General features: G+C 43.3%; 1 protein-coding gene and 1 long non-coding RNA gene across 4 annotated transcripts; one reads left to right on the top strand and one right to left on the bottom strand.

Moving 5' to 3' along the window:
• Positions 1–2,618: 2,618 nt before the first annotated feature.
• On the top strand, positions 2,619–27,436 carry ece2b (endothelin converting enzyme 2b). 3 transcript variants are annotated; one of them, XM_015050925.1, is made up of 20 exons: positions 2,619–2,937; positions 10,578–10,664; positions 13,026–13,161; positions 14,589–14,804; positions 14,884–15,008; positions 15,978–16,124; positions 16,207–16,272; positions 16,380–16,568; positions 18,588–18,730; positions 19,355–19,469; positions 19,540–19,545; positions 20,846–20,956; positions 21,033–21,131; positions 21,260–21,337; positions 21,460–21,563; positions 22,274–22,384; positions 22,489–22,556; positions 24,925–25,115; positions 25,231–25,326; positions 26,402–27,436. In XM_015050925.1, exons 1-20 carry the CDS (start codon positions 2,905–2,907, stop codon positions 26,576–26,578), a joined length of 2,298 nt encoding a protein of 765 aa, XP_014906411.1. In that variant the 5' UTR covers positions 2,619–2,904; the 3' UTR covers positions 26,579–27,436. The 3 variants fall into 3 exon arrangements, with proteins under 3 accessions (XP_014906411.1, XP_014906412.1, XP_014906413.1); XM_015050926.1 differs by lacking the exon at positions 19,540–19,545 and having other exon boundaries at positions 2,622–2,937; XM_015050927.1 differs by lacking the exons at positions 2,619–2,937; positions 10,578–10,664 and adding an exon at positions 12,509–12,615.
• LOC106958817 (uncharacterized) lies at positions 8,622–10,114 on the bottom strand. Its single transcript, XR_001427228.1, has 2 exons — positions 9,347–10,114; positions 8,622–9,050 (listed from the first exon to the last, which is right to left on the bottom strand). It is a non-coding gene; the product is annotated as an uncharacterized LOC106958817 (long non-coding RNA).
• Positions 27,437–27,758: the final 322 nt, after the last annotated feature.

Below are 27,758 nucleotides of genomic sequence, written 5' to 3'. Positions count from 1 at the left end.
TGGAGCCCGCTGCCGTGGCGGAGGAATCCACGGCGGCCTCGGGGGCGCCCGCGGTTGCGGCGGAGGAATCCGCGGTGGCGGCGGAGGAGCCCGCCGCCAAGGAGCAGGAGGAAGGTACGGTTAAGGTGTCAGCAGTGAAAAGTGCAAAACTGAGTGTAGGTGTGGAGAAGGATGAGAGCGCAGTGTTTTGTGGTTATGGGATGAATGGTGGTGACGGTGAAAGTGAAGTCGGGGAGAGAGATGGTGTGTAGGGAGAGCAGGAGGCAGTGAGAGATGATGAGGAGTATCTAGTGTGTGGAGATCAGGGAGAGAAAGGAGAGGTGGAGGCAGATGGACAGAACAGTGTGGAGTTGGTTTTTGGAGCTGGAGTGGAGGCAGAGGAGGTGATGGAGTTGGAGGCTTCAGCCCCGATAATGAGGCGAAGCAGACGGAGGAACGTGGTGACTGCTGTGCAGGCCAGCAAACAGGCCCGCAAGCGGCTGTAGAAAGGAAGGAGGTATCGGACAGTGACAATGAGAGCTGAACCTAGATACCCTGCAGAATCTTTTAAAAGTTTCTTAGAACAAACTAAAAGATTCAGAGGAGTTAGTCGAAAGTTATTTTCCTAATTTGAGATTATTTTACTTCTCAGTAAGATATCATATTAGAAACGAAGGTGTATCAGGTTTTACAGACCCAGAAGATTAAAGAAAATAATGTCCAAAGTTAGAAAACAACTCTGAGTAACATGATGCACAGTAACATTTTAATATTTTTTATAGTCTTTTGTTTTTAGCTTCTTACCCAATATGGATTCTTTTAAAATGGCATCATTGAATCTGAACGGGATGAGGAGGATCGTCTCAGATGAATAAAGCTGCTGTGAAGCTTCCTGCCCTTCAGACTGCGCTGTGGGACTGTGACCAGCAGGGGGAGCTGTAAGGCAAAACTTTACTCAACCTTTTCTTTTGGACCTGTTGTTCTCACTTTAGTTTTCTGAAACTATCAGAACCATCAGGTCTTTTTCCGGATTTTCCTCAGCCGTTTGGGACAATCTGAGCAGAACTGAACGGAAACTACAGAAAGTTCTGACAAATAAACCAAATATCAGACCTGTGGGTCCAAACTGGAAAAGTTCTCGGTTTCTAAGATTTAACTGATTCCCAGCTAATCAGCCAATAAGTCACAGGAAAAAGATTTCCTGGATCAGCTCAGATCAGCAAGTCAGGACCAAAAACTCATTTAGTTGGCAAACTAAATATTTAGCTTCAAAATAAATATTCAACTTGCTTACTAAGTGTTGTGTTTGAAGCTAAATATTTATCTCACTAGCTTAATATTTAGCTAGAGAGATAAACACTCAGTTTCAGACATTTATCTTGGATCTAAATATTTAGCTTTAAGCTAACTCTGCTAACTGTAACCCTTAAATATTTTTCACCAGAATCTCCTCTGGAGCTCAAACATGAAACATAAAATGACCAAGAAAATATTGTCTCTTTATCAGACAAATATATTTTTATTCAAATTAAATATATTTATAAGACTGAAGTTTTCTGTCGGCGCAGTTCCAGCTTTCTGCCGGCAGGGGGCAGAACTGTTTATGCTTCTGGATCATCTCAGAGGCTCCTGACGGAATCCCCCTGATGCCTTCAGGTGCAATCAGGATATTTATGCGTCCCGCTGCGTGGCATTCCTCCCTGCTGCAGAGCCGCACCTGTCCAGGTGTCGGGAAGCAGGAAGTAGGAAGCAGGAAGTAGCTGCTCTGACACATCGGACAGGTGGTTTCCTGCAGAAACATGGTCAGAGCTATGAGCAGAACTCTGCAGAACCTTCGACTCAAACCAGAACAATCAGCTGCTGGAACTGCACCTGACAAGTTCAAACCCCTACCAAGGCCCTGACCGGGTTCTGGTTCTGGTCCTGGTCCAAGGCCCTGACCGGGTTCTGGTTCACTGACAGCTGAGGAACCCCAACTTTCTCCTCATGATCACATCAACAAAGATGGAGTCAGAAGGATAGATTTATAAGATGACCAGAATAAAGGAGGAAAATATTAAAAACAAATAAATGTGGACTTACTGGAAGAAAACTGAATTATGGAGCAAAACCCGAAAAAGACGAGAGAACATCAGAATAAAACCTGAATTAAATCAGGTTCCAACCAAGAATATAAAAAATAAAAACAAGAAAAAAATACAACAGAATAAAAACTAAAACAAATCACTTTGCATGTGAAATCAAACAAACAGATAAAGACAGGACCGAATCGGAATAATCCACAAAATACAAGCAGAATCAGGATATAGAAACAGGAATAAAGTCTGGATTCAATTATAAATGAATAAATAAAAATATATTATAAATAAAAAGGTTTAAATTAGGACAAAGTCCAGGTCAGAATGAAGATGAAATTGGTGTAAAAAGGGAATAAAATCAAGATTAAATCAATAAACTAAAAATAATAAAGGAAAAAACATGAAAGAAATGTAGATAAGGTTGTAATAAAACCAGCAGAATGAAGGATAAATCTCGGTTTTTTTGCTCCAGAGTAAAACTAACAGAACTTCAGGTTCTGACCATTAATGACCCGGACCCACCAGAACCAGAACAGATAGATGGATAACTAGATGTGGGAGCTGGAGGAGGTGACGTAGGCCGTGTGATGACGTCAGTCCCCGTGTGTCTCGGGGTGTGTTTGTTTGTGAGAGGAAGCGGCTGGTTGGATGTTGGGCGGGGTCTGAGGAGTCACGGAGAGGCAGAGGAGAGGAGAGAGCAGAAACCAGTCCTGATCCCGATCCCGGTCCCGGTTCTGATCCAGCGGCAGCGGCGGACACACCGACCCAGCGGAGCCAGCGGACAGGCGGACAGCCCGGGGAGGATGGGCCGGCCGTAGCGCGCTGCTCTCCGGCTCGCAGCTCCAGGATGAGCGTAGCGCTGCAGGACCTCCGGAACACCGTGAGAGACACGCACACGCGCACACCGGCACGCGCGCACACGCACACTCAGATACGCACGCGTTCACTGGTCCGCGTGACCATTACAGCGCACGCGCTGAGGATGCTGACCAGCTGTCAGTCACTGAGATTGATTAGCGCGGGGCTTCCGGCCTGTGATCACCTTCCTGGTGACGTCACTGATAAGTTAGATGACGTCAGATCAGAGCTTGACCTTCTTCTGCAGAGTCTCGGGTGATGCTGGGATGGTTTCCTGCAGGGTCTCCTCAACAGAATGGGTTCTGGTTCTGGTTCTGGTGGACATTCCCACAGGAAGTCCAGCTGCTGGTTTCCAGGTTGGACCGAGACTCTGAGACAGACCAGTTTTGCTGGTTTCAAACCGGACCAGAACCTCCTAGCTGCTGGCAGGAAGTTGATCTGAATAAAAACAGCTGTTGGCAGTAACTGGTGCAGAACGACTCCAGGAGTCCCAACACTCGGCCAGGTGGGACTCCAGGAGCATCAAGCATTAAAACTTAAAACCGTGTTGTTATTGTGTATTTAATACAAATAACACATCTTTTCATTATTTCATGTTTTTATTACAAACATTAATAAGAGGCCTACTGTCATGAAAAAACTTTTATTTTGTAATATTTTTTAACTTTCAACACAATGAACAGATTTTCACTCGCTGGATGTTTTCATTTCACACTAAAATACTTTATTTCTCATCTTGATACACTTTAGAGTCATGCTAGTCCGTACTTTAAGACATAGCATCAAATTTTAAAAGAAAAACATGAAAAGTGTCTCAATAACAAAAATTTCTCAACGCCTGTGGTTGTACATCTGCGACCCCCATGTTGAATACCTCTGATGTAAAGGAGCTGAAAATTTTGCTTAAAATGGTAAAATCCTATTTTGCTAGAAGAAATAAAACTCCTTAGAGAGTTCATTAAACGGTCGGAGACGATGCAGAAAACGGAGCCATCTCCATCCATCATGGACGCAGAAACGGCCTGTTAAAGTAAATATTCCTGCAACCGCCGTTTAGAATACAATATACTTTATTGATCTCTAAGGGGAAATTGCTTATTTGCTGAAAGCTATTCCATCTCAGGTAATAAATACAAAGTTTGTAAAAAAAATATATATACCTAAGAGTGATAGTTCAAAATGACTGGATATAAACAAATAAAAAATTAAATAAATAAATAACAAGCAATCACATGCAATATATTAATCAATAAATAACCTATAAATGAGCGCAGAAAAATATTTAATCAATTAGCACAGACTTGGACAACAGGCAGAAATTACTTTCTGTGGCGCTTTGTGTTGCTCCGGTCTCCGACCAGCAGGTCATGGAGCGGATGAGACCCAAGATGGACGACACAGAACGTATCGGGACCCCCAACGTATTGGGGGCCTCAACGTACTAGGGGCCTCAACGTACCGGGGGTCCCAATGTACCGGGACCCCCAACGTACTGGGGGTCCCAACGTACTAGGGGCCTCAACGTATCGGGGGTCCCAATGTACCGGGACCCCCAACGTACTGGGGGTCCCAACGTACTGGGGGCCTCAATGTACCAGGACCTCCAACGTACCGGGGGCCCCGATAAAGTTGTGATTAATTATTGTTAATGATTAAGAGTTGTTTTGGTGTAAAATCTGTTTTTAAAAGATAAACAACGGTGGACTTGTTGCTCGTGGCAACAAGATTTCCACCATAAAAAAAAGCTCCAAATACGGCAAGCTTGTTTATCATTTAGTGTTCTGACGTTGGTGCAGGTCTAACTCAGCTGGATTCTGGTTGTTAATTTCAACCGGTCTAAAAATTATTTTAGATTATTATTCGGTTCTATAGTTAAAAATCCATTTTCTCAGGGAGAAAAACATAAATATGAGTGTGGTCTGGTTATTTTTATAACAGCCAAATAAGAAGTGCTTTGACTGGTTTCAGAACCTTCTGGATCAGGTCTCTCCAGTTCTGCTCATTGGACCCGTTTGGGTCGGCTGAAGTTCTGTCCAGCAGCCTGAGCAGACAAGCTCAAGGGACAGAAAACCCGCTGCGTCACTTTGATCCTTCTGCAAAGGAAGGGATAAACAGACTGAGATGATGATGAGTTTTTCCTTCCATTAAACTTTCCCAGCAGCAGAAATGGGCTTTTCTTTAATTGTTTGTGTTCGACCAGATGGGATGACCCGTCGTTTTATCAGAATGCTCTGTGAGTCCAGCTCAGTCTGACTGGATGGAGATCAACTGTTTTCAAGCCTCTGCACAGATTCTGAGCTGGATTCAGGTCTGTACTTTGACTAGGCCATCCCATAATGTCTCTGGCTGGTCGTCCTGCTGGAAGTCGAACTTCCAGCCCAGCCTCAGGCTTTTTGCAGCCTCTAACAGGTTTTAGCTCCATCCATTGGCCCTGTCCCGCAGTATGATGCTGCCACCACTGTGGTGATGCTGGTTGTTCTGAACCTCTGAGGCCTTCAGACAGCCAGGCTCGATTTAATTATCAGGTGATATGATGTCTGTAATCCCTGGAAAGATTTAAAAATTCTGGGATGATTTTCCAAACGTGAGTTCAGGGAAAACAAAATGGCTGACTGGGAAGTCGGATGATATTTAACAGGGAAAAAACAAAACAAAGACATCCACCATGTTTCCGTCACCTCACTTTCTGATTGGCTGGGCGATTAATCAATTTGATCAATTAATCATATTTTGGTTTTCAAACATTTAATTTTTCTAAAATCTGTGTTTTTTGCCCCAATGAGATCTGAGTGATGTCATCACGCCCAGGGCGGCCATCTTGCTTTATAAGCATTTTTTACAGCTTATTTTTATTTGGACTTTGAATTCATGTCAATTCTATGATGGAGTATTAAAGACAGACCACAGTTTGTTTTGTGTGTTTTTGTTATAAAATACAGTCATACTAATATGATAATAAAGCCGTAATATTAGAAGAATAAATTAGTAATTCTATGAGAACCCCAACACAAAAATTAAAAACTTAAATATCTAAATTATTTTCTCCATAAAGTGACTTTTTCCACTTCATTTTAAGACATTAAGACATTGTAACTTTATTCTCATAACAAACATTATCATAGACCAACATTAATAGTCCATGTTCAACTCACAGAAGGAATAATTAATAAAACACCCTTTTTGAAAACATTTCTTGAAAAGAAAAAAAAGATTGCCCAGCTCTCGCTAAACGTCACGTTCAGCAGAAGGAAAATCTTCAGATTTTCTCCACAGCACCGCGATGGTCGGGGCGTCCTTAGGAGAAAATCTGCTAAATTATTTTGCCATGTGAACTAGAAATTAATTACACAGGATTTTTTATTTTGGGGTGTCAGGAGGAAAAGGAGCTTCATTCAAATGCATGCCACACTTTTCAGATTACACATCGTTAAAAATGTTGTTTTGCTTCCATTTCACAGTTCAGTTCAGGGTTTGGAAACTTTCTCTGTGCTTGTCTGACTCATTCTCTGCAGAAAGAAGGTCAGCTTTGGTTTCTGAGGTTTGGTGAACGCGTCACAGAGAGGGTAGGAATACTTTCTGGCTGCTGTGTCCCCCCCCCCCAGGAGGAGCTTTAACTCCCTCCTGAGGCCCGTCGGGTCAGAAGGTTAATGCGATCCTCTCAGATGCGGCGCTCCCTGGAGTTTCTGCTAATTAAAGCCGTTGTTCCCAGCAGGAAATGAAACTTCCTGCATTGGTGCTCGGCGACACGTTGAGAGCAGAGGAACCTGCGGAGCTTACCGGAACAACCTGTTGGGCCCGTTCAGGCGCCGACTCCACCGGCTCAACGAGTCTCCGCCTGCAGGTTCAGGATATGAACCGAACACTTACTGACCAACTGGGACCGGTTTCATCAGAACCGGAGGGGCAGCAGGGACATATAAACCCATGACTGTCGCTAATAAACTCAATCTAATCAAGCTTCGTCTGCTTCTGGTGATGATATTAAAACTCATCTCCATGAGAGAAAAATATTTCCCAACGGAGCCAGAGAGCAGCGCGGGATCCATTCAGCTGCAACTTCAGAACCGGTTCTGATCACAGCTTCTCTTCAGATCCACCGTTAGACACAGAACCAGAACCATTTGCTTGTATGCCTTCACACACATGACCTCCACTGACACCCAACAGCTTCATCTCCTCTGGGATGCTGACATGTTTTTAGAGGAGTTTCTGTCCAATTCTGAGGTCAGACACTGATGTTGGCCAAGCACTCACAGCGTGTTTCTATGGAAGCATTTAACTGCCACAGCTGGAAAATAAATTCAGTAGCATTACAATGAGAAACTTTCTCATTAAAATGAGACAATTTCATGTCATTACAGTGTAAAAGTTTTTCACTGTAACAAGATATGAAAATATCACAACACAACTTGTTAAAAGGCCATAAAGAAGCTCGACAAGCTCTCCTTCTTATCACCCATTTCCTCTAAAAATCCAAGAGTTGTTTCTGTTTTACTACTGTGGTCTGTCTTATTTAACATAGAAAATATTTTTGGTTTTCTTGAGATATAAATCTAGTTATAATGACATACTGCTCCTGTATCTGGTAGTTAAAGGCTTCCGTACATTTCCACTAAACAAACTCATTCTTGAACTGGTTCAAGTTCGGATACCTTTGAACTTTGGTGCCCATTTCTGCCAGTTTGGGGAAACCAGCCTGTGTCAGTGGGAGTTACACAACACGTTGGGGAACGTGTTGTGACGCTAGCTAAGCTGTAAGCATTACTGCTTTGTTTACGTATTTTCCTTTAACAACTCTTACTGCACATAGCATTTAGGCTAATGTCATAAAGCAACAGAGATGTTGATGACTTAGCGTGGTGCTGGGATAACCTGAACCCGGTTTCTAAGCTAGCTGTTTCAAACTTTTATAAATCTATGAAGCCCAACCAGGTCTCTTACATTCACAGACTAATTGGCTCGACTCAAACAAGTAAACGCCATGAATAAACTGGCAAAAACAACTTCATTCACTCTGTTCAAGAGATGATCTTAGATCTTCCTGCCGTATGTTCAGAGTGATCTGGTCTGCTAGGAAAGATGTCGGGACCGCTCTGATCTAAAATCAGGAATATTCAACACGTTGGTCCAATATTGCAGCATGTATTGTTCCCTCAAGATCAAACGAGAATGCAGCCTGTTGAATGTGATGCGTAGCCAATCAGATGGTGAGACGGAAACATGGACGACAATCCAAAACACAAAAAAGACAAACCAACTGCCATGGCGAACCAGGGAGTCCAGTGGAAGTTGGAGATCATCCAAGATCTCTTTGTATTGTTGTCCACTGATTGTCGCCATGGGCGGCCATGTTTGTTTACGCTGAACTCACGTTTGATCTTGAGGAGTTTTGTGAGATTTCCCATCTGACTGAGTGATGGTGAGTGAAACGGGTTGGTGTCCTGCGTGTTGTCACATTGCTCAACCAAACCACCAAGGAGTCCAGTGGAAGTCGGAGATCATCCAAGACATTAGTGTGTTTTTCTCTGTGAATATCGTCCACTACCGCCATTGCTTCTTCCCAGTTGGTCTCACCGGTTTGGAAATCAACAATGGTTGTATATGTGACATCAGCAGTGAGCAGTGATACAGTCGCAGACTGTACACCTCTACATGTCTGCTTTCCAACGTAGACACGTAAATGCAGATAAGAAGGATTCTCAAATCTCCACTTAGGTCAGAGATTTTATTGATGATCGTTATTAGTGATATTACATAGAGTTTACATGTGGATGGATATGGAAGAGGGTTAGGGTCACTGAGAAAAGGGAATTCTCACTTTTCCACAGAATTTTAACTTTTTTTTCCTGAGTTTTGACTTTTTCACATTTACTCTAGATTTTGACTTTAGTCTTCTGAAATAAAAAGTTAGAATTGTGATTTTAAAAGGACTTCTTTTTTCCAATGGCTCTCTTCCTCCTCTGAAGGTGGATCTGTATATTTTCCCAGCTTCGGTTCCTGTAGATGTTTAGCACCAGAACCTGATGGATCCGGCTCCGACATATCGGAGCTGCAGGATCTTGGGTTTTTCCTGCCGTTTGGCTGAAAGACGAAGCGTCTCGCTCGGAGTGTTTGTCTCAGGTCAGAGTATGGAGGCTGGCAGGGGACAAAAGAGCAGACAGACAGATGTTATATAAGCTGCAGAGGACTCCATTAGAGCTGAATGGAGATGATTCACACACATTATCTAATTACACACACACACACAATGACATCAGGCTTCACAGGGAGAGACAACACACACTCCCATCTCCTGGCAACCTGATCGCTGACCCCCCCCACTCTGCGTGCGTCATCAATTAAAGGGAACACAGCGGGGCGAGCGACACAAAAGGAGAGAGAGAGGGAGACAGGTTTCAGTGCGGGTCCTGAGGAAGGAAACAGTTGGAAACCTTTTGTTTCCTGCAGGACACCGACGCTCTGCAGGCCGACGGGAAGCTGTGCTGCAGGACCTGCTGCAGCAGTGTGCTCTGCAAGCTGCTGCCGCCGCCGAGGCCTCCAAGGCCGCTCACCGCCGCCACAGCTTCACACAGGGCTAAAATATTCACATATAGAGTTAAAAAGCCAAGACAGCAACAACAAACTGATAGCCGACAAGAAAACAGGTTGTGACTGATTCAGAGCGATTAATCAGATTAATCACTTATTCAAATAATCATCAGCTAATTTAGTGATCGATCAATCTTTAACTGGAGTATTCCAACTCAAAATGCAACTTGGTGAATAGAAACACATTTTTGTCATTAAAAAGCAAGCTTTGTTGATTTGTGAAAGCAACAAAAGGTGATGGACACTTTTTACAAGAACTGTGTGAACTTATAAAGATAAACTAAAATCTCCTCTATCATCTTACGGGTTGTTTGATTTGAAAAGCTGGGATTCAGTTTTATTTGACGTGTTCTGTGTTTTCCTCTCAGCTTGAGGGGCTTCCTGTAGCTTCACTGGAGAAGTTTCTGTTTTTATGGAGCTCTGATTTTAATTAAAATCGTTATGAATAAATAAGATTTTTTTTTACTGCCCAGCCTGAGCAGTGAGAGTTACAGTTGTTCCATTTTTAAGAGGAATGGAGGACAAACGAAAAGCTTCACCTGGAACAACCTGACCTTTAAACGTAGATGAGACATGAAACAGTTGAAACGCTGACAACACTGCAAAAACACAAAATCCTACCAAGTTTGTTTGGTTTCTAATGCAAATATAAAACTAAACTACAATTAATATATATACATATATAGGATAGTAAATAATTTATTAATATTGATGAAAAGGTTGTGGTTCCGCAGATTTTTGTCCACTTATGGAATAATGTATTGTAGGTGAAGTAATCTGCCAGTAGAACTAGTACTTTTTAAATATTAATATTAAGGAACTATTTACTTAAAACAAAGTTCTACATCTTGCTGAAAAGTTAATTTAAGTTGGTTTGATCTTATTTGAACTGAGATATTTGCACTGGAAACTGAACCAGAGATCCAGAGTGTTTGTTTGGGACGATGTGTTCGAGTCCAAGCGGAGCGATCCAGCTTCCCGCCTGAAGCAAACCGACAGCGGATCGATCCGAACCGCGATCCGGAGCGGAGCGCCTAATCTGATCTGATCCCGGGTCTATTTGTCTCCCTGCAGATGTCCAGCTACAAGCGAGCTACACTGGAGGAGGAGGAGGGCTCCGACACGCCGGCCGAGGCGGCCTCGTCTCCCGACAGAGTGGAGGTCAGTGAACGCACCGCACAAACAAACAAACAGCAGCCAGGCTGCAGGGGATCCTGGGAGCATCCAGGTGAAGTCCTGACCGGACGGACGGGGGCCTCGCAGGGAGGAAGCTCCACAGGGGCCCCTCAGCTGGGGGCCTCTCAGCAGGGGGCCACAGCCACCAACACAGAGTAACAGCAGGGGGCCTGGAGTGCTGCCAGGCCATGAAAACAAACACGCTTTCTGTGTGAGGGAGAGAAGAAAATCATAAATCCTGTCAGGAAAACAGGCATTTAAACGAAAACACACAGTTTCTCCCAACGACAGCTGAAGGTTTAGGTAGAATCTGTGTAATTTAGGTTTTATAGTGTATCCTCCACACAAGCTGCTGCTTCTTTGTGCTTTTGGTTGCAGCCGAAATCTTTTCTTAACTCAGTTGGGTTTCGCTCAGTGTGGTCTACAAAACATTTTAAAGAAGCTTTTAAAATGGAAAAATGTGGAATATTTGACAGGAACCTTTTATTCAGTCCGATAAAAACCTCCTGATCCAACCTTCTTTGGAGATGTGCCTTATTGTTGAATCAGCTGTCAACAGTGATTACGACAGATCGGCCAGTTAGCTTAACAAAAACTACAAACTAAACAAAATATATAGACATTCATGGAAAAATGGAAGTTAAAAAACTAATGGTTGGCTTCTGTCATTTTCTAAAAATGGCAGGCTGACAGATTCACTGTTTTATAGCTTTATGCTACTCTATGCTAACAAAAGGTTAAGATAACTTATCTTTCCTTATGTTAGCTTAGGTTTGATATGAACAGGTAAATCAAGCTAACATTCATAAGATGCTTATGCTAAAGTAAGCCAAGATAAGCTAATCTGAGCTACACCATGCTAAAATCAGCTAAGCTAACCTCAGGTAGCTAAACCGATTAGATTATTTTAGCTTACTAAAGTAAATTTAAAACAAGCTAAATACAGATAAAGTTAGATGAATTTATGGGGTTAGGGTTGGATAAATTAAACTTAGATAAACTAATATTACTGTAGTTAAACTGCACCAAGCCTAAATAAACCTGTCAAACTAAAATAAGGCAAGAAAAGACAAAAGTTAGTTAAACTGAGCTAAAATAATACAAGTATAAAAAAACAAACCAAGATAAACTAATCATAGCTAAGTTAAGCGAAACCAAGTGACACCCAGCTGTAATCAGTCAAGCTAACCTCAGTAAACCAGGCAGCTGTAGATTAACTAAAAACACTAAAGTAGCCCTGGTAGATTTCTACTTGGTAATTTTGACTGGGTTAAGACCAGCAGACTCTGTTTTCCAGTTGCTCTTGAGATAAAATCATTTTTCTGAAAACTGTGGTCAGATATCAACACAATGCTAAATCATTCTGAGTTCAGAGCTTCTGCCTATGCTGGAGGTCAGAGCGAAGGAAAACATTCCTGTATAATTGGCCCAGAATAAAAGCAAGAGTCTGAAGAAACCCGAAGCTGCTCTGACTAAATGCTGCAGGAAATGAGTCTGTGGAGGCGAATCAGCGTGATTACAGCGCCGAGTGTTTTCTGTCCCAGAGACTCTAATCGCTTTAACTCCATCGTCTCCTGAAGTCTGGACAAGAAACACAGAAATCAGCAGCAGTAGAAAAAATTCAAATGAGCTCCACCTGGAGCAGAGCTGTGACGTCACAACGAGTGGGCGTGGCCTATTTAAAACCTGACAGCACACACTCACCTGCAGCTTTAACAGCAGAGGTAAAGTAAAAAAGAGAAGAAACAGGATAAACAAATCCCATCAGGATGAAAGAAAGCAGAAGATAATCCTCAGAAACCAGACGCTTCCCGACCCAACAGGACCAAACAGAACATCCTGCAGGTTTCTGCTCAGTCAGCAGTTTGTCTCGATCCCAATCTGTTTGACTGCAGAGGAAATCCAGAGGAAGGGATCTGGAGATCAGGTGGGACAGGTTGGTGTCCCAGGATCTCAGAATTTTTGTAGAAAAAAAGTTGGAAATTTCAGAAATTTCTAGATCAATCGAAGAAATTTTTTAGAAAAAAAAAAAAAAAAACTCCATAAATTTTCTTGTTTTTCTAGAAAATTTGAGATCTCAAAATTTCAGGGGTTTTTCTCGCAAATTTTCAACTTTTCAAACTCAGAAATTTCCACAAATTTTTTTTTTTATATATTTTTTTAAAGTTTTATATCAATATTTCTGAGAGGTTTTTTTTTCTAGGACATTTTTGGCTTTTGAAACTCTTTTTCTCTTTTTGAGTTTTTTTCGCAGAAATGTACTCCTCGTTCTTTTTCTATCTACAATACACACCGTGGTAGATTGGACAGGTGTTCTCCAGGTAAAGCCGCCTCTCTGTGTCCCAGGTGGGCTTCAGGAAGGGCGGTGTGGACATCCTGGGCCGGCGGACCCAGCTGGAGGTTCTGCTCTCCGTCATGCTGCTGGCCGCCCTGCTGGCTCTGTTCGCCTGCCTGGTGGTTCTGGGGCTGGGATTCAGCTCAGGTAACTGGTCCCTTCTCTCTCTCTCCCTCCCTTTCTCCTTCTTTTGTCCTCTTTTCCACCTCCTCCCTTCCCTTATCCTCTCCTCCTAAAGCTTCCTTGTTTTCCGGTCTCCACCTTTCCTCTGCCTCCTCCTTTCCTCTCTTGACTGATCTCCTCTCTTTCCCACGCCTGATTCTTTTCCTCTTCCTCCTCCTATTCTTGGTTTTGGTTCCATCTTCTCATCCTTCCTCTTCCTCTTCTCTGCTCCTTTCTTCTTTCCGTACTACAGCATGGGCGTCGCCTCTTCGTTGAAACGTCCTCGCTTTTCTCTCAGTTGAGCGTTTAAACATCACACTCACTCACTCCATGTGTGTTCTGCTGATCGTTAAACTCTGACAAACTAATGCTCACCTTTGGGAAGCCAAAGGTGCCACAAGTCACAACTTTTACCAAAGGTTGGTTAAAAACTGAAGGTAAAAAAAACTGTTTTCTAAGTTGAGGCCATAAAATGTTGTGACCACATTCTGAACGGTGGATTTATTAAAGTTAATTACTTTAATTTAATTTTTATGAGCATTGAACGCCTCTTTTTACATGTGACAGTGCTCAATGAATCTATTGAATAAGTAATGCTGCTTTTTTTGTCATTTTGATGAGATTTTTATCATGTTTTACGTTGTCCTGTGTTTTTTATGTAAGTTTTTAGCCACACATTTGGCTGCTAAAGTGGTGATTTTTGGCACTATTGTTTTGCAGTACACCTTCAGATATAAAAACAGTGTTCAATGCCCAGAATAAGCATGATTTATTTATTTATTTTTCACAGTTCAGAAGGTTGGTCTTAAAATTGTGTAAAAATGCTTAAATTGGACTTTGGCATTATTTTTATGGCATCCTGATTTTCAAACTGCCATTTTTTACTTGACTTTTTAATTGAGCGGGTGGTAAAAGTGGTGAATTTTGTCACTTTAGGCTTGTTGTACTTTTTTTTTTATTGTTCAGAACATGGTGTTACGACAGGATTTTCATCATATTTTACGATGTCCTAGCATAAAAAAACATTTTTTATGTTGCCCTCCTTTCTAATGCTCTTGCTCCTTATGTTTGGAATGCCATTAGGGCCAAAAATACGCAAATATTCATGCGTTTTTAACATGAAAGCAACTTTTTAAAATTGTGTTTACAACTTAAAGGGTAAGTAAAGGAGCCACACCACCAGCTGAGCACAGACAGATCGCTCACATCCAATCAGAGTATTCCCTGGACGAAAAAGAACCAATCACAGGCATTACACATCCTGTTTCCTGTCGAACCTCTTCGGTTCTTTCCTGTGGTACCCGTCTGTATCTTCAGTCATCCTCCGATTGTTCTCCTCCGTGGTTCTTCCTCTCCCTCGGGTTCAGCCTCTTCTGAGCCGTGACCGTTTTGCCCTCCGTGTTGTCTTGCAGACAGTGGGCGGGGCCTGTGCCTGTCGGAGGCATGCGTCACCGTGGCCAGTCAGATTGTGGAGGCGATGGACCGCAGCGCCGACCCCTGCCAGGACTTCTACCAGTTCGCCTGCGGCGGGTGGATGAGGAAGAACCCGCTGCCGGACGGACGTTCGCGCTGGTCCACCTTCAACAGCATCTGGGAGCAGAACCAGGCGCTGCTCAAACACCTGCTGGGTAAATGAGATAAAAAACAGTGGGTCAGAACCGGCCGGAACCAGCTGAACACACTGACGGGTTTTCTTCTCCTGTGCAGAGAACGGGACGTTCAACGGCACCAGTGAAGCCGAGAGGAAGACCCAGTCCTACTACCTGTCCTGCCTCAACACGCAGCGCATCGAGGAGCTCGGCTCTCAGCCGCTCATAGACCTGATAGCCAAGGTAGCCGCCAGTGGAGGGCGCACTTCTGCTAACAGCGGAGCTAATTTTTTTCTGTTTTACATATGAGTGTTCTTTCTAACTTTGGTATGTTAGCTTCCTCTGAATTACTTTAATGTAATTTTTATGGGTAAAATCTAAAGCGCTAAGCTAAAATTAGCTCCCATAATAAGAGCAGAACTAATTTTAGCCTATTGTCTTTTCTAACTTTGAAAATATTTAGCTATACTAGCTTCTCCTAAATAGTTTTTTTCCTGGAGAAATTCTAAAGCAGAAAAATAAAAATAAAAAATTGCTCCACTAATAATAGAGGAGCTTTTTTTTTTTTTTTTTTTTAGCATAGCACCTATGTGGTAAATTTACCACATTTACATCCACTAAAAAAGTCTGGGGAAATTCTAAAATGCTAAGCAAGAAAGTTTTTGTCAGCATTTTGAGAACTTCAAAAATATTTACCACAATTAGCTTCCGCTAAGTACATTTTTCTGGATAATTTCTTAGGCTAAAAATTAGCTCTGCTTTTTCTATCTTAGCGCTGATGCTAACTTTGAAAACGTTTAGCTTTCCCTAAATAAATTTTTCTAGTTGGCATCAATGTGGTTGAGCTTAGCGATGCTGGAAGCGAGCGTTAGCATTAGCAGAGGAAATATTTATGATTATCTCTCAAGTGTTAGCACTGCTAGCCTTTTAGTTAGCGGTGCCCACCCCTGGTAACCGCCCATTCAAACTGTCTCCATAGTAACTGCATTACTAAAATTACGACCCACTTGACCTCCATGAAGATCGTTTCTTCCTGAATAGGAGGAAGATCAGTAGTCTTCCTCTCTGGAGGATGATGGTCTTCAGTTGTTATGGAGATGACCTTTTACCCTTCAAGTAACAGTGGCTGCCATCTTTCCACCCTGGTGTTGTGGTGACGCACCGCAGTCTGCCGGAGCCGTCCTGACCTCTGACCCTGTGGTCCGTCTGCAGATCGGCGGCTGGAACATGACGGGTCCGTGGGACAAAGACAACTTCATGGAGGTTCTGAAGATGGTGTCGGGTCCGTACCGAGCCCAGCCGTTCTTCAGTGTGGGCGTCAGCACCGATCCCAAGAACTCCAACAGTAACGTCATCCAGGTTCTGTTCCCGTTCGAGACATTCAGACCGTCGAGTTCTTGACCTCCAGGTAAAACAGCTCACCTGCTGCTCTACTCTCCAGGTGGACCAATCAGGGCTGTTCCTTCCGTCCCGGGACTATTACCTTAACAAGACGGCCAATGAAAAGGTGAGGCTCCCTGCAGGGGTGGGTTCAGTGGCCCGGTATGGTCCGCCTGCGGTCTGGTGACCCGGTCCGCCTGCGGTCTGGTGACCCGGTCTGCCTGTGCCCTGCAGGTGCTGGCGGCGTACCTGGACTACATGGTGGAGCTGGGGACGCTGCTGGGCGGAGAGAAGAGCGCCACCCAGCTGCAGATGCAGCAGATCCTGGAGTTTGAGACGGTGCTGGCCAACATCACCGTCCCACAGGACCAGCGACGTGACGAGGAGAAGATCTACCACAAGGTCACCATCGCCGAGCTGCAGGTAAGAGCCCTTGTTCTGATTGGTTCTAAGTAACCTGAAAGAGAACTTTGGACCGTTTCTGGTTCTGTCCTGTGGTTCAGGTTCTGAGTCCAGTCCTGCTGAAGGTCAACCAGATTCTGGAATGAATCAAGTCTGTTGCAGCTGAAGGCTGCAACAGACTTTTTCCTTCCACTCAACTTTCTGTGAATATGCCTGACTGCAGCTCTCTATGAACAATCATCAGACTCTTGAAGGATTTTGATTAATAATCTTCTCAAGGCTGCGGTTATCCCTGTTGCTTCTTTTCCTACCACACTTTTTCCTTCCACTCAACTTTCCCCTTCCAGTGGAACTGATCTGATATAATCCAGTTTATATTTAGTTTTTTTCCCAGCAGCTGTAAGTCAGAATAGACCAGTTAATGTTTTTTTTTTGTGTTTGTGACAGACTGAGTTCTGATCTGGGTTGGATATCGTCTCCATGAAAAGCGATGTGTCAGCCACCACTGGTCGGGGTCAAAGGTCGTGTTTGTTCCCTCTGATCTCTGCAGGATTTAATCTAATCTGATGGGAGAGCAGAGAGTTTTCAGCTCTGCGCCGCGTCGCATCCTCTGTCCTTCAGGCCTGCGGATGCTTCAGGGTCACCATGGCGACTGTTGCCATGAGCCGTTGCTATGCGCCTGTATCTGTTAGATAACAGCTTGTTACGTAAACTGGAGTCGGTTTGGTTGTTTTGGACTGCTGCTGCTTCACCTGCAGAATCTGATCAGATTTGATTCTTAATCTGCTTCCTGCATCAGAATAATCCAGAATATTGGGATTAAACATCAACGAAGCTCAAGGAAAAAAACAACTGCGATCGATTATCTATCAGAAGTCATGTGACCTCTAACAAGAATGTGAGCCACTAAATAACTTATTTTATTAATTCAAATTACAGAACATTAATGTAAATGATGTTCTACGGATGAATGGGAGATTAACTGCGTCACATTTCAGCATCTGACCCACAAAAAGTGCAAATAGTTATTTCCCTCTATTTACTTAAAAATAAATGTAGATATTTGTCAGTATTTTTAAGTGATTTTTTTTATTTTAAAAAATTATTAGAAGGCATATTATTGGTCATTATTTAAGACATTTGATTTTCGACCCTCCGCTTGTTGTTTTGCGACCCCACCAGAGATCCCGACCCCCACTTTGAGAACCCTGTTGTAGCCGGTAGCTCCATGTTGTTCCCAAAGAAATTTATTATAACTTAATAGTTTTCAAATGCTTGAATATTGCTTACATTCATAGCAATCCCAAAATATGTCAAAAATAAATAAATAATAATAATGTTTTTACACATTTGTTCAAACTGAAACCATGTTATGATAGTTTGAGACAAATGATCTGTGAAAAGTTTGACCTCCTTCCTGAGCTGCTGCCATCTGAAGAAAAGCACCAAAATCAGCCAATCAGAGCCAGGAGGCGGGGCTTAGTGCTGTTAATCAACTTCATGTTCTCACTGCTAACTGTGTGGCGCTCAATGTCCTGTTGGTCTTAAAATGGTGTTAAAATCTCCAGATGGGATTTTCTTCGTATTTCATGGCTTCCTGATTTTTTTACTTTATCACAGATGGTGACAGGTTCCACAAATATGTACAACTCATTTTTTTAAAAAAATAAGTAACATACTGCAGTTAAAGTAATAGTCACCTGATTGCAAAACATGCATCTTTAAACAATTAAAATAAATAAATAAATAAAATTTTAAAAAGTCTATGCAACCACCTCTCCCAAAAACCTGCAGCCCTGGGCCGCTGCCCTGTCTGATGTCGGGTCCAGCTCTACTGCCTCCTGCTGGTGGGAAACAGCAGAAAACCTTCTCATGTGTTTCTCTGAGGTTCAGGTTCTGCCTCGGTGGGATTATTTTTACACCTGTCTCTGCCTGCGGGGGGCGCCGTCTGGATCAGCGTCATGTCTGGTTTCCATGGCGCCCTGCAGCCGAGGCTCGTGGGAAACGTAGTGCTGAGTGTGGCCTCTTGCTGTTTTGCAGCTGCTGGCTCCAGCTGTGGACTGGCTGGACTTCCTGACGTTCTCCCTGGCTCCTCTGGACCTGAACGACACCGAGCCTGTGGTTCTGTACGCCAGAGAGTACCTGCAGCAGGTGTCCGAGCTCATCAACAAGACGGACCGCAGGTATCAGCTGCCGGTCCTGGCAGGGCCCGGCCCCCTGACCAGACCACACACGTCCACTCACAACAGCTTCTGATCCACAGACAAAATATGTGCAAAACATTTAAATCTGCTGGTTTTTTCTTCTCACTTTTATTAACTGTTATGATCGTTACATCCATTTAGCACAAATGCTGCTTTGTACCTTCATATTTTAGACATTGACTTTATGTTGAATCAGACCATGTTGTACTGTGTTGATGTAGCATTTTAGCTTTAGCAGAACTAATTTAGTCTTGATAAGAAAATATGTAATATTTTTAGATTAATCCCATCATTTTTTAAATCTCTACACTTTAGTTTTCCACTTCTAGGTTGAGGAGCATCTTAATAAATTTGGCAGCCAATCAGAAAGATGGAAATATAAAAAAATGTTTTCCTAAATTTCCCCTCTGAGGGACAGTACAGGTTTACTAACTTATATCTCCATCTTTGATAAATTATTTAAACTATATTTTATAATAATGATTGAAAAACAGATTAAATTTATTATTAAAATGATTATTTTCCAGTGTTTGGCGGCCCCTATGGGGTCACGCCCCTCACTGTTTCAGTCGCTGACCTTCCCCCTCCTGTTTCTGCCTGCAGTCTGCTGAACAACTACATGATGTGGACGTTGGTCCAGAAGGGCGTCGCCACCTTGGATCAGCGCTTCGAGAACGCTCAGGACAAACTGCTGGAGAGTCTCTATGGCACCAAGAAGGTACGTCTGCTAACGCTAACGCCGCCTCACCTGAGCTCAGTTCACCTGCTGACGGCCATGTCTCTTCCAGATGGAGGTAGGAATCCCCACGGTTGGTAATCCTTATCCCTGGGCTTTGAACTGGAAAAACCAAACTTGTTTAAAGTGGTTTCCTGTGTGTGTTGATGGTTCCAACTGGTTCAGTTGTTCTGTATTTACTGGAGACACTTGATTCTCTCCTGTTGTAACTGGTTCTCACTGGTTCAGCTCTGCTCTTGGAGGAAATCAGGAGTTAAACTCAATTTCAGAGATGAAAGTTGTGTGAAAGTCTGAGAGGGTGTTTATTGATTCTGCGGTAAATAATTAGCTCCAACCTTCTTAAACTGTGATGGTAATATCAAAATAAAGTCTTCAGCAGTGGTGGGTAGACTTCCTCTAATCTGCCAACGGTGGAGCTGGTACTTTGTTCAGTGCTTCATCTAACATTGGAACTGTTCAGCACACATTGCTTCCCCTGGGCTTCAGTTGCTTATTGAAGGTGGACGTTTCTGCCTTGGATTAAGTAATGTTCCTAAATTGAAACAGTCACTTTTACCTCATTAGCCTGTGAGAACCAGTCCAGATGACCTTTTCCTCTTTCTTCCTGTCTGCTGCTGGTCTTAACAGTGACTGGCCTACATTTCTGCTGCAGCTGGACCCGATGTCTCTTGAAGCCGTTTTTCTCAGGCCCTGAGGATCATCTTCCTCTGGATGATTGGGAATCACTGAAGCTTCCATGGAAGGCAACTGGTCTTCCTGAAGATGGTTCTCATCATGAAACCTTCTTCAGTTTTGGTCTTGGATTGGGCTGTTCAGACCCTTACACTAATTGGGTTTTTGAAGTCACTCGACTAACTCGTCTCTTCCTGATATAGAAGCGCTTTGGATGGAGGTGAAACCTCTTCGAGAAACAAACCAAGACCAGCTACCCTCCATTGAGGGCTGTGGGTTGTCATCACCTGAACCACCGATATAACTCACCAAGTTGGCTGCGCTCACCCTGGTTTAATGGTCTCTTCCGTCCTCTCCTGTCCATCAGTGGGCATAGCCTTCTGTAATGGACTCTAATTCTTGCCTAATTAGGGTTTTTACATTTGTGGTTCAAAGTGAAGAATGTTTTTGTTGAAACTGGTTTTGGACACTGGATTCTTCTTTCATTGCTGCATGCCAATGGCTCTTAGAGGCTGGCAGGCTTGGCCTCACCTCTGGTTTGGCTGAACATCATTCAGCTGCCCCTACCTTTCTCTCTCACTGCCTGTAACTGCTGCACCCACCTCCACCCGGATACGGTCGGCTCCAGCTGGTCGCGGTCGGCCTCAGTTGGCTCCATCCAGTTGTAACTGGTCATCTTTTTGCAGTCCTGCACCCCACGCTGGCAGACCTGCATCGGGAACACCGACGACACTCTGGGCTTCGCTCTTGGCGCTCTCTTCGTCAAGGCAACGTTTGACAAGCACAGCAAAGAGATTGTAAGTCCCTGTGTTGCCTTAGCCTTGGTTGGTCCAGGAGGTCCCACCTGGTTAACTTCAGCTGTCTTCCCGTCAGGCGGAGGAGATGATCAACGAGATCCGCTCTGCGTTTAAATACTCTCTCGACCGTCTCAGTTGGATGGACGATGAGACGCGACAAGCTGCTAAAGACAAGGTACGTGGGTCGAGTCTTAGGATTACCAACAACGTTCAGACATGTCATTGATGACGCCTGCCTGATGAGTTGTCGTCATGGAGACATGATGTCCTGAAGGTACTGGTGGCGTCTGTGTCTCTTGGCAGGCAGACGCGATCTACGACATGATCGGTTTCCCAGAGTTCATCCTGGATCCCAAAGAGCTGGACGACGTTTACGACGGGGTGAGTGACGCCTGTCGGGACATAACATGGTTCACTCATGTTCTGGTTCAGATGTTAAAGTGGACCTCCTCTGCCCCCTGCTGTTGGAGATGTGTCATTACTTCATCTTGGCTCCGTTTCAGTATGAGGTGTCGGACGATAACTTCTTCCAGAACATGTTGAACTTCTACAACTTCTCAGCCCGAGTGATGGCCGACCAGCTGAGGAAGACTCCCAACAAAGACCAGTAACCCAGAAGCGCACCTCACAGAACATTTTCAGATCCTCCTTTCACCCAGTTTCACCCAACCATGTAGCTTCACCGGGCGAAAATTATGAAGCAACTTGATAAAACCTGAGCACGCTCTGTGTATGCTGAGTCTTTTCCCAGCAGATTGTTTAACCTATTCTGAGACTGACTCCAGTTCAACAGCAAAGTAGGAACAATACAAAAAAACATTTTATGCAAAACCTGATTTAATTCTTATTTGTATCTGTAGTCTTTAAGTGGAGATGACTGTTTACTGATATGCATTAAATCTGTCATGACAAACGGCTGCAAACACAGCCAGCCAGGAATGGGAGCGGGAACTGGACTGAGAAAATGTACGCGATGTGAAGAGTCACAGTTTCAGTTCATCTCATGGGTCACCACAACCCTGTTCTTGGGTTTCTAGGTAACAAAGCATTGTGCTGATGTGAAACTGGTCTCATTTCAGAGAAATGAGCCTTTGTTCTCTGATCATATCAGGGTCTGACTTTAGTTGAGCCAAGAAAATCAAAAGGCATTGCCTCTCTGTAGAAAATCTGTAAGAAGGTCTGTAAACCCATCTCCTGATGTTTTGGTGAAGAACTGGACTTAAACACAGCAGCACACTGTTGCTTCTGCAGAAATGAACAATGTTTGAAACCAGACAGATTGAATTATTAACTCCAGTTTGCCCTCTTCTCCTGCAGGTGGAGCATGACTCCTCCTACAGTTAACGCCTATTACATGCCCACTAAGAACGGCATCGTCTTCCCTGCCGGGATCTTGCAAGCTCCTTTCTACGCCCACGACCACCCCAAGTCCGTTTACCTCCACATCCACCTGTCTTCAGAATTTCTGTTCATGTTCTGTTCTGGTTGTTGTCGAAATATTTTAAACTGAATGAAATGTTTTTGTTTTTCAGAGCTTTGAACTTTGGCGGCATTGGGGTTGTGATGGGTCACGAACTTACGCATGCCTTTGATGATCAGGGTAAGGGCACCTACCTGATGTGAGGGCTTCTCTGAAGCCCTGTATGTCTTAGAAATATTCCACAAATGTTGTCCTTTCACTTTATTGCTCTAAAAAGAGGTGACTGAGGAAAAAGGGCATCCATGGTACGATACCAAAACACGCTTTAGTCCGTTCTCCATTGTCAGATCTCACTGTAGCCGGTTAATGTCCGGTTGGGTTCTAGCCAAGTTCAGTGCATCTCCATTGGCAGCCATATTGGGATGATCCCAATATGGAGCCCTGTGGAAGAAGAACAAGCCCTTAGATTAATAGAGAGGCTCCTGCCTGTGAGGTCTGACCACACAGGAAAGAGTTGTACCTTTTAATAGCAATATGTTCTAGCCAGAACATATTGCAAAAGCACTAAAATGTCAGAATCCCTTGAGATTTCAGTTATAAGAATGTTTGTTAAAAAGTCTTGAAAGGGCTGAGATTAAAAACGAAACTCCTCATACAGGTCACAAATTTTTAAAAACTTTTAGGAGTCTATTTAAAACCTCTTTCTCCAAAACTTTGGATAGAAAAGGCAGATTGGATTTTGCCTTTCAGTTGAAGGGAACAGTTGGGTCGAGGTGGAAAATGAACAACTTTAACATGTTAATATAACAGCCTCCTTTAATCTTTACAGGCCCTGTTAATTGAATCCAGATATATCTCAATAAAGGCAATTCTTAACCATCTCAGCTCAGGTTTGTGAACAGCTTGAAATCTACCAGAGGGTGACATGATTGGACTGTAACTGCAATATTATTATCAATTTCTAATATTCTGATAAACTTCTTGGAGCATATCGTCCTAATAATGTAAGTAGAGTTCAAGTAAAAACATTTAAGAAAAAAAAGGACGAATAGCTCCATCTGGTGGCCAAAGTTAGGAAGTTGATATTCGAGTGACTTGGCACCCTTTCAGACAGTGCAGATGAAATGCACAAGCTCACATAAAAACATGAAAAACACAAATATTAAACCCAAAAACTCTAGAAATGAATATTTGAACATGATTGACAGACTTATAGAACATTGTGATCTACAGAATAGTGCACATTTCTGTGCTAGTCCAGTTATTTTTATAGCACATTTAAGCAACAACAGTTCAAATTGCTTAACCTCATAAAAAACATCATGTATTTGACAAACTAATGCATAAACATTGTATTTTGTCAAATGCCATCATCAAAATAATCAAGCAATTACACATCAATTTTGTTGATCAATATTCCACTTCAGCAGTCTGATGGTGGTTGAAAAGAAATCTCTTTACCTGCAATTCAGGCTGTGGTATCATCAGAGAGAATTTGTTCACTATGGTTATGTCCATACTGCAGGTCTTGATGCTCAATTCCAATTTTTTCCTGGCACCAATTTTTGTATTTGTTTGTTTTTGCTTGGTCGATCAGACTAATTATATGCGGCCGTAATCAGACTTCTGTGTGAACAGTCCATGACCCCAAAGCAAACCCACAACCCACTAACCATAGATGTCGCACATCAGCGCTTTTTTACCGCAGTAATGATGGACGCTACCGTCAATGGATGGATTTCTAAAGTTATTCAGCAATGGGAGCCGACGGCATGGTCACCAGATCAGAACAAGACGAAGGAAACTGGGTAAAAAGAAAGCCCAGCTAACGGCAACGGCCTTTAGTCGAGCATTGACTGCAGCTTCTGGAGAGAAGTCTGTGTGGATGTGGAGTTGGACCAGGAGTGGTGGGATTGGGATCCGATGTGCGTCATTGAGATTTTTTTCTTAAGTTCATAATTATTATAATTATAAATTCTATGTGTCTGGATTTACTGCATCTGGTTTCTTCTGGTGAAGAATTTTGTCTCATGTCTCACATCAATAACATAAGTTGGATAGAATTTGACATTACCATTCAGACTGCAGACACTTTGAGAACTATTGGATTCATGAAAAGATCAAAATTGGGTCATTCAAATGCCAATGAAAGTCTGACCACATCCCAAACCCTCGACTGAGGAAGAAGAGGGTACGGCTGTTGGATCTCCCTTCATGCAGTCCTTATTGGTTCCCGGAGGAGATTGATGGATAATGTGAAATTCAGAGATGTGAGGAAACCCTCACTCTGAGATGTTTGGAACTAGAACAGGACAAACATACCACCTGGACCCTGTCATACCTTTGGTTGTAGCCAAGTTTGGTGCGTCTCCATTGGCAGCAACGTCGATGGTCCCAATATGGAGCCATGTGGAAGAAGAATAAGCCCTCAATGATGAAGTTTAGAATGAGTTTGTCTGAAATGCTTGAAGTTGATTCAGAGTGCATGTTGTGTTTTAGAGTTCTGATGCAACACCAGGCTATTTGTGACCATCTTCTTGTTCATCAGGTCGGGAGTATGATAAAGAGGGGAACCTGAGGCCGTGGTGGCAGAACTCCTCGGTGGAGGCGTTCCGTCAGAGAACAGAGTGCATGGTGGAACAGTACAACCACTACACCGTCAACGGAGAGCCAATCAACGGAAAACAGACGCTAGGAGAAAACATTGCTGACAACGGTGGACTGAAAGCAGCTTATCATGTTAGTATGCGCACAAGCTGTACCTACTACAAGCACCTCAAACCGCTGAGTTTTCTTATTAATGTCCATGCTTTTATTTGACGTCATCTCTAAGCTGATGTTGATTTTTCTTAAGGCATACCGATCATGGATCCAGAAAAATGGAGAAGAAAAGAGACTCCCTGCCGTCAACCTAACCAACGACCAGCTCTTCTTTCTAGGATTTGCTCAGGTGAGTTTCTTCCAAAACACAGTAAAAACTTGCTTATCTTTCCAGTAAAATTAAGTTATGCAGGTATTGATACTCGGCAAAAAATCTACAACAGAATGACTGACTGAAAATGAAAGGAGTCACAGTTGTCCAGTCCTTAATTTGATTGAAATTCTGTGTTGGGAGATTCAGAGAGATTCAGAAACGTCAATAAAATGAGAATCAAATTTATTTGTCAAGTTTGTGGATGTAAACAAGCAATTTGACTTTGGTTATACTTGTCTCTTAATGTTAAGAGACAAGTACAAACTGCAGAGACTGCTGCAGTCTCTGCAGCACTGCCTTAAAGGTAAAAGACTACACAGTTTGCGTCCAACATGTGTGGGGTCTGCAGTGATGCTAGCTGCCCTTTTCCTGACACTAAACCAGTTCAAGTTCTGGATTGCAGTAAGGTCAGTCAAGATGATCCTCTCTCCAGATCTGACTGTTCCCTGCAGTCTGGATGATTTTTGTGGACAATCCAAACCACACAGTGATTAATGAATAATGACTATGGAGGAGACGACTGGCAGCCTCTGTCGAAGATTTTAATTCTTGAGTTGCTGTAGAAAGTGTAGTCTCTGCTGGATCTCAGGGTCAGATCCTAGTGACAATGGGAAGTGATCTACAGTAGACAAGATGATCCACCTTTAGTCTGCACTCATCACCGACTGATGGAGGTGTCATCTGCCAACTTTAAGAGTTTCACAGATGGGTCTGCTGAGATCCAATCAGAGAGAGAGTGAGGAGAGAACAGACCCCAGGAGTATCCTGATGGTTCTTATGCAGGAGCAGATGCTCCCAGCCTGGTGGAGTCAGGTACTGCGAGCGTCTGGTGGAGGACATGTTAAAGAGCGAAATGAAGTCCACAAACAGGATTCTGGAGTTTTTCCCTGGTGGTTCAGGATGAAGTTAGTCCCAAGTTGGCAATGTCAACTAAGAACAATGTGAGAGGTTAGAAAGTCAAACAGAAAACAAGTGCAAGTTACAGGTTATGCCTGAGGTTGGATATATTGTCCTGACCTATGAACCATCTTTAACGCTGTATCTCTTTCAGGTGTGGTGCTCGGTTCGAACACCAGAGAGCGCTCACGAGGGCCTGGTGACTGACCCTCACAGCCCCCCCAAATACAGAGTCATCGGCACTCTGGCCAACTCTCCGGACTTCAGCCGCCACTTCAACTGTCCAAAGGGCACGCCCATGAACACCGGGAAGCCCTGCGAGGTCTGGTAGAGGAGTGAAGAGGACCGGTGGTGGTGATACGGAGAGGTTAATCAGGTCAATCTCCAGGTTGGCCGCTGTTTTAGTGTCTTAGATTCTGCACGACCCCGTGTTGCGTTCGCGGCCCATGTGTAATCTTTAGTTCATCAGTTACTCGGCGACGATCAGACTGACTTCCTGTCTGGAAACCGAATGGCGTCGCTGGACTTCAGAGACGTGACGGACCGATGGCGATGAAGCTGCTGGAGGGGGGCAGTGTTGCTGATGTTTGCTTTATCACCGTTAATATTAATGGGTATTTGTGGTTGTATTTTGTATGAGAGATCTCTGTATCTTCGTCTATCACTGTGATGACCTCATACCAAACTGGCCCATGACTTCACTCTGTGTGAGGAAGCTGTCGTTTGATTGGCTGGATGTCGGGAGGTGGATGAGTACATTTGTAGGAAATCAGAGGATTTAAATGATCAATCTGTACAGTCTGAGGTTTTATTATACACCAGATCGCTTTAATGTTTAAAGATCTATGTATTGTTTTCATTAATCCCACTGATGGCCAATTGAACGGAAAGTAATTGGCATTAGTCTTTTGGCTTTAATCATAAGTGTGAGTTTTGCCTTTCTTTTCATTGTTGTTGATCCCCATTTTAAAATATTTAATTTCTTTTGTCTGTCTGTCACCTTGAATCCAAGTGGAATTAATCACCATTTTATTTGTGCCAGTTTCACAGTTGAGTCCTTTATAGTCCACTCTACCTAGAATCCATGTTAAACTCAGAGGTTAGTGACTTTTATTTCTTCAGCTGTGAGGAACAATGTGCCATGATCCAGAATGTTGCCTTCAAAGTCCAAAATAAAGTGTTGAAATGTTAAATGAGACCCAGAGAGTGTGGCTTAGACAAAAACGGCTGCAGGTATCAAGCATGGGAACTTCGGTAAAGAAATGATATTTCACAGATGAAACTTAAAGTCTCTGAAAGATGTAACCTTTGGGGAGGCTGAGGCATTACTGGGGATCAATTTCACACCGAATGAGGACCAAGATAGACTCCATGGTCTGTTAGAATATGGCTGGATTACAGCCAATTTGGAAAGGCACTCACAGTGCTGCTATGCCCAGCACAACAGCCTACATCCTCAAGACTCTTTCACCATGATCTTTAAGGGAGAAACAAGTTCTCCACAAGGGGTC

The sequence above is a fragment of the Poecilia latipinna genome, unplaced genomic scaffold, assembly GCF_001443285.1.
Source record: "Poecilia latipinna isolate Pla-1442-1.1 unplaced genomic scaffold, P_latipinna-1.0 Scaffold1019, whole genome shotgun sequence".
In the NCBI taxonomy this organism is placed as follows: Eukaryota; Metazoa; Chordata; class Actinopteri; order Cyprinodontiformes; family Poeciliidae; genus Poecilia; species Poecilia latipinna.
This window is presented reverse-complemented; position numbering and strand designations above follow the sequence as displayed.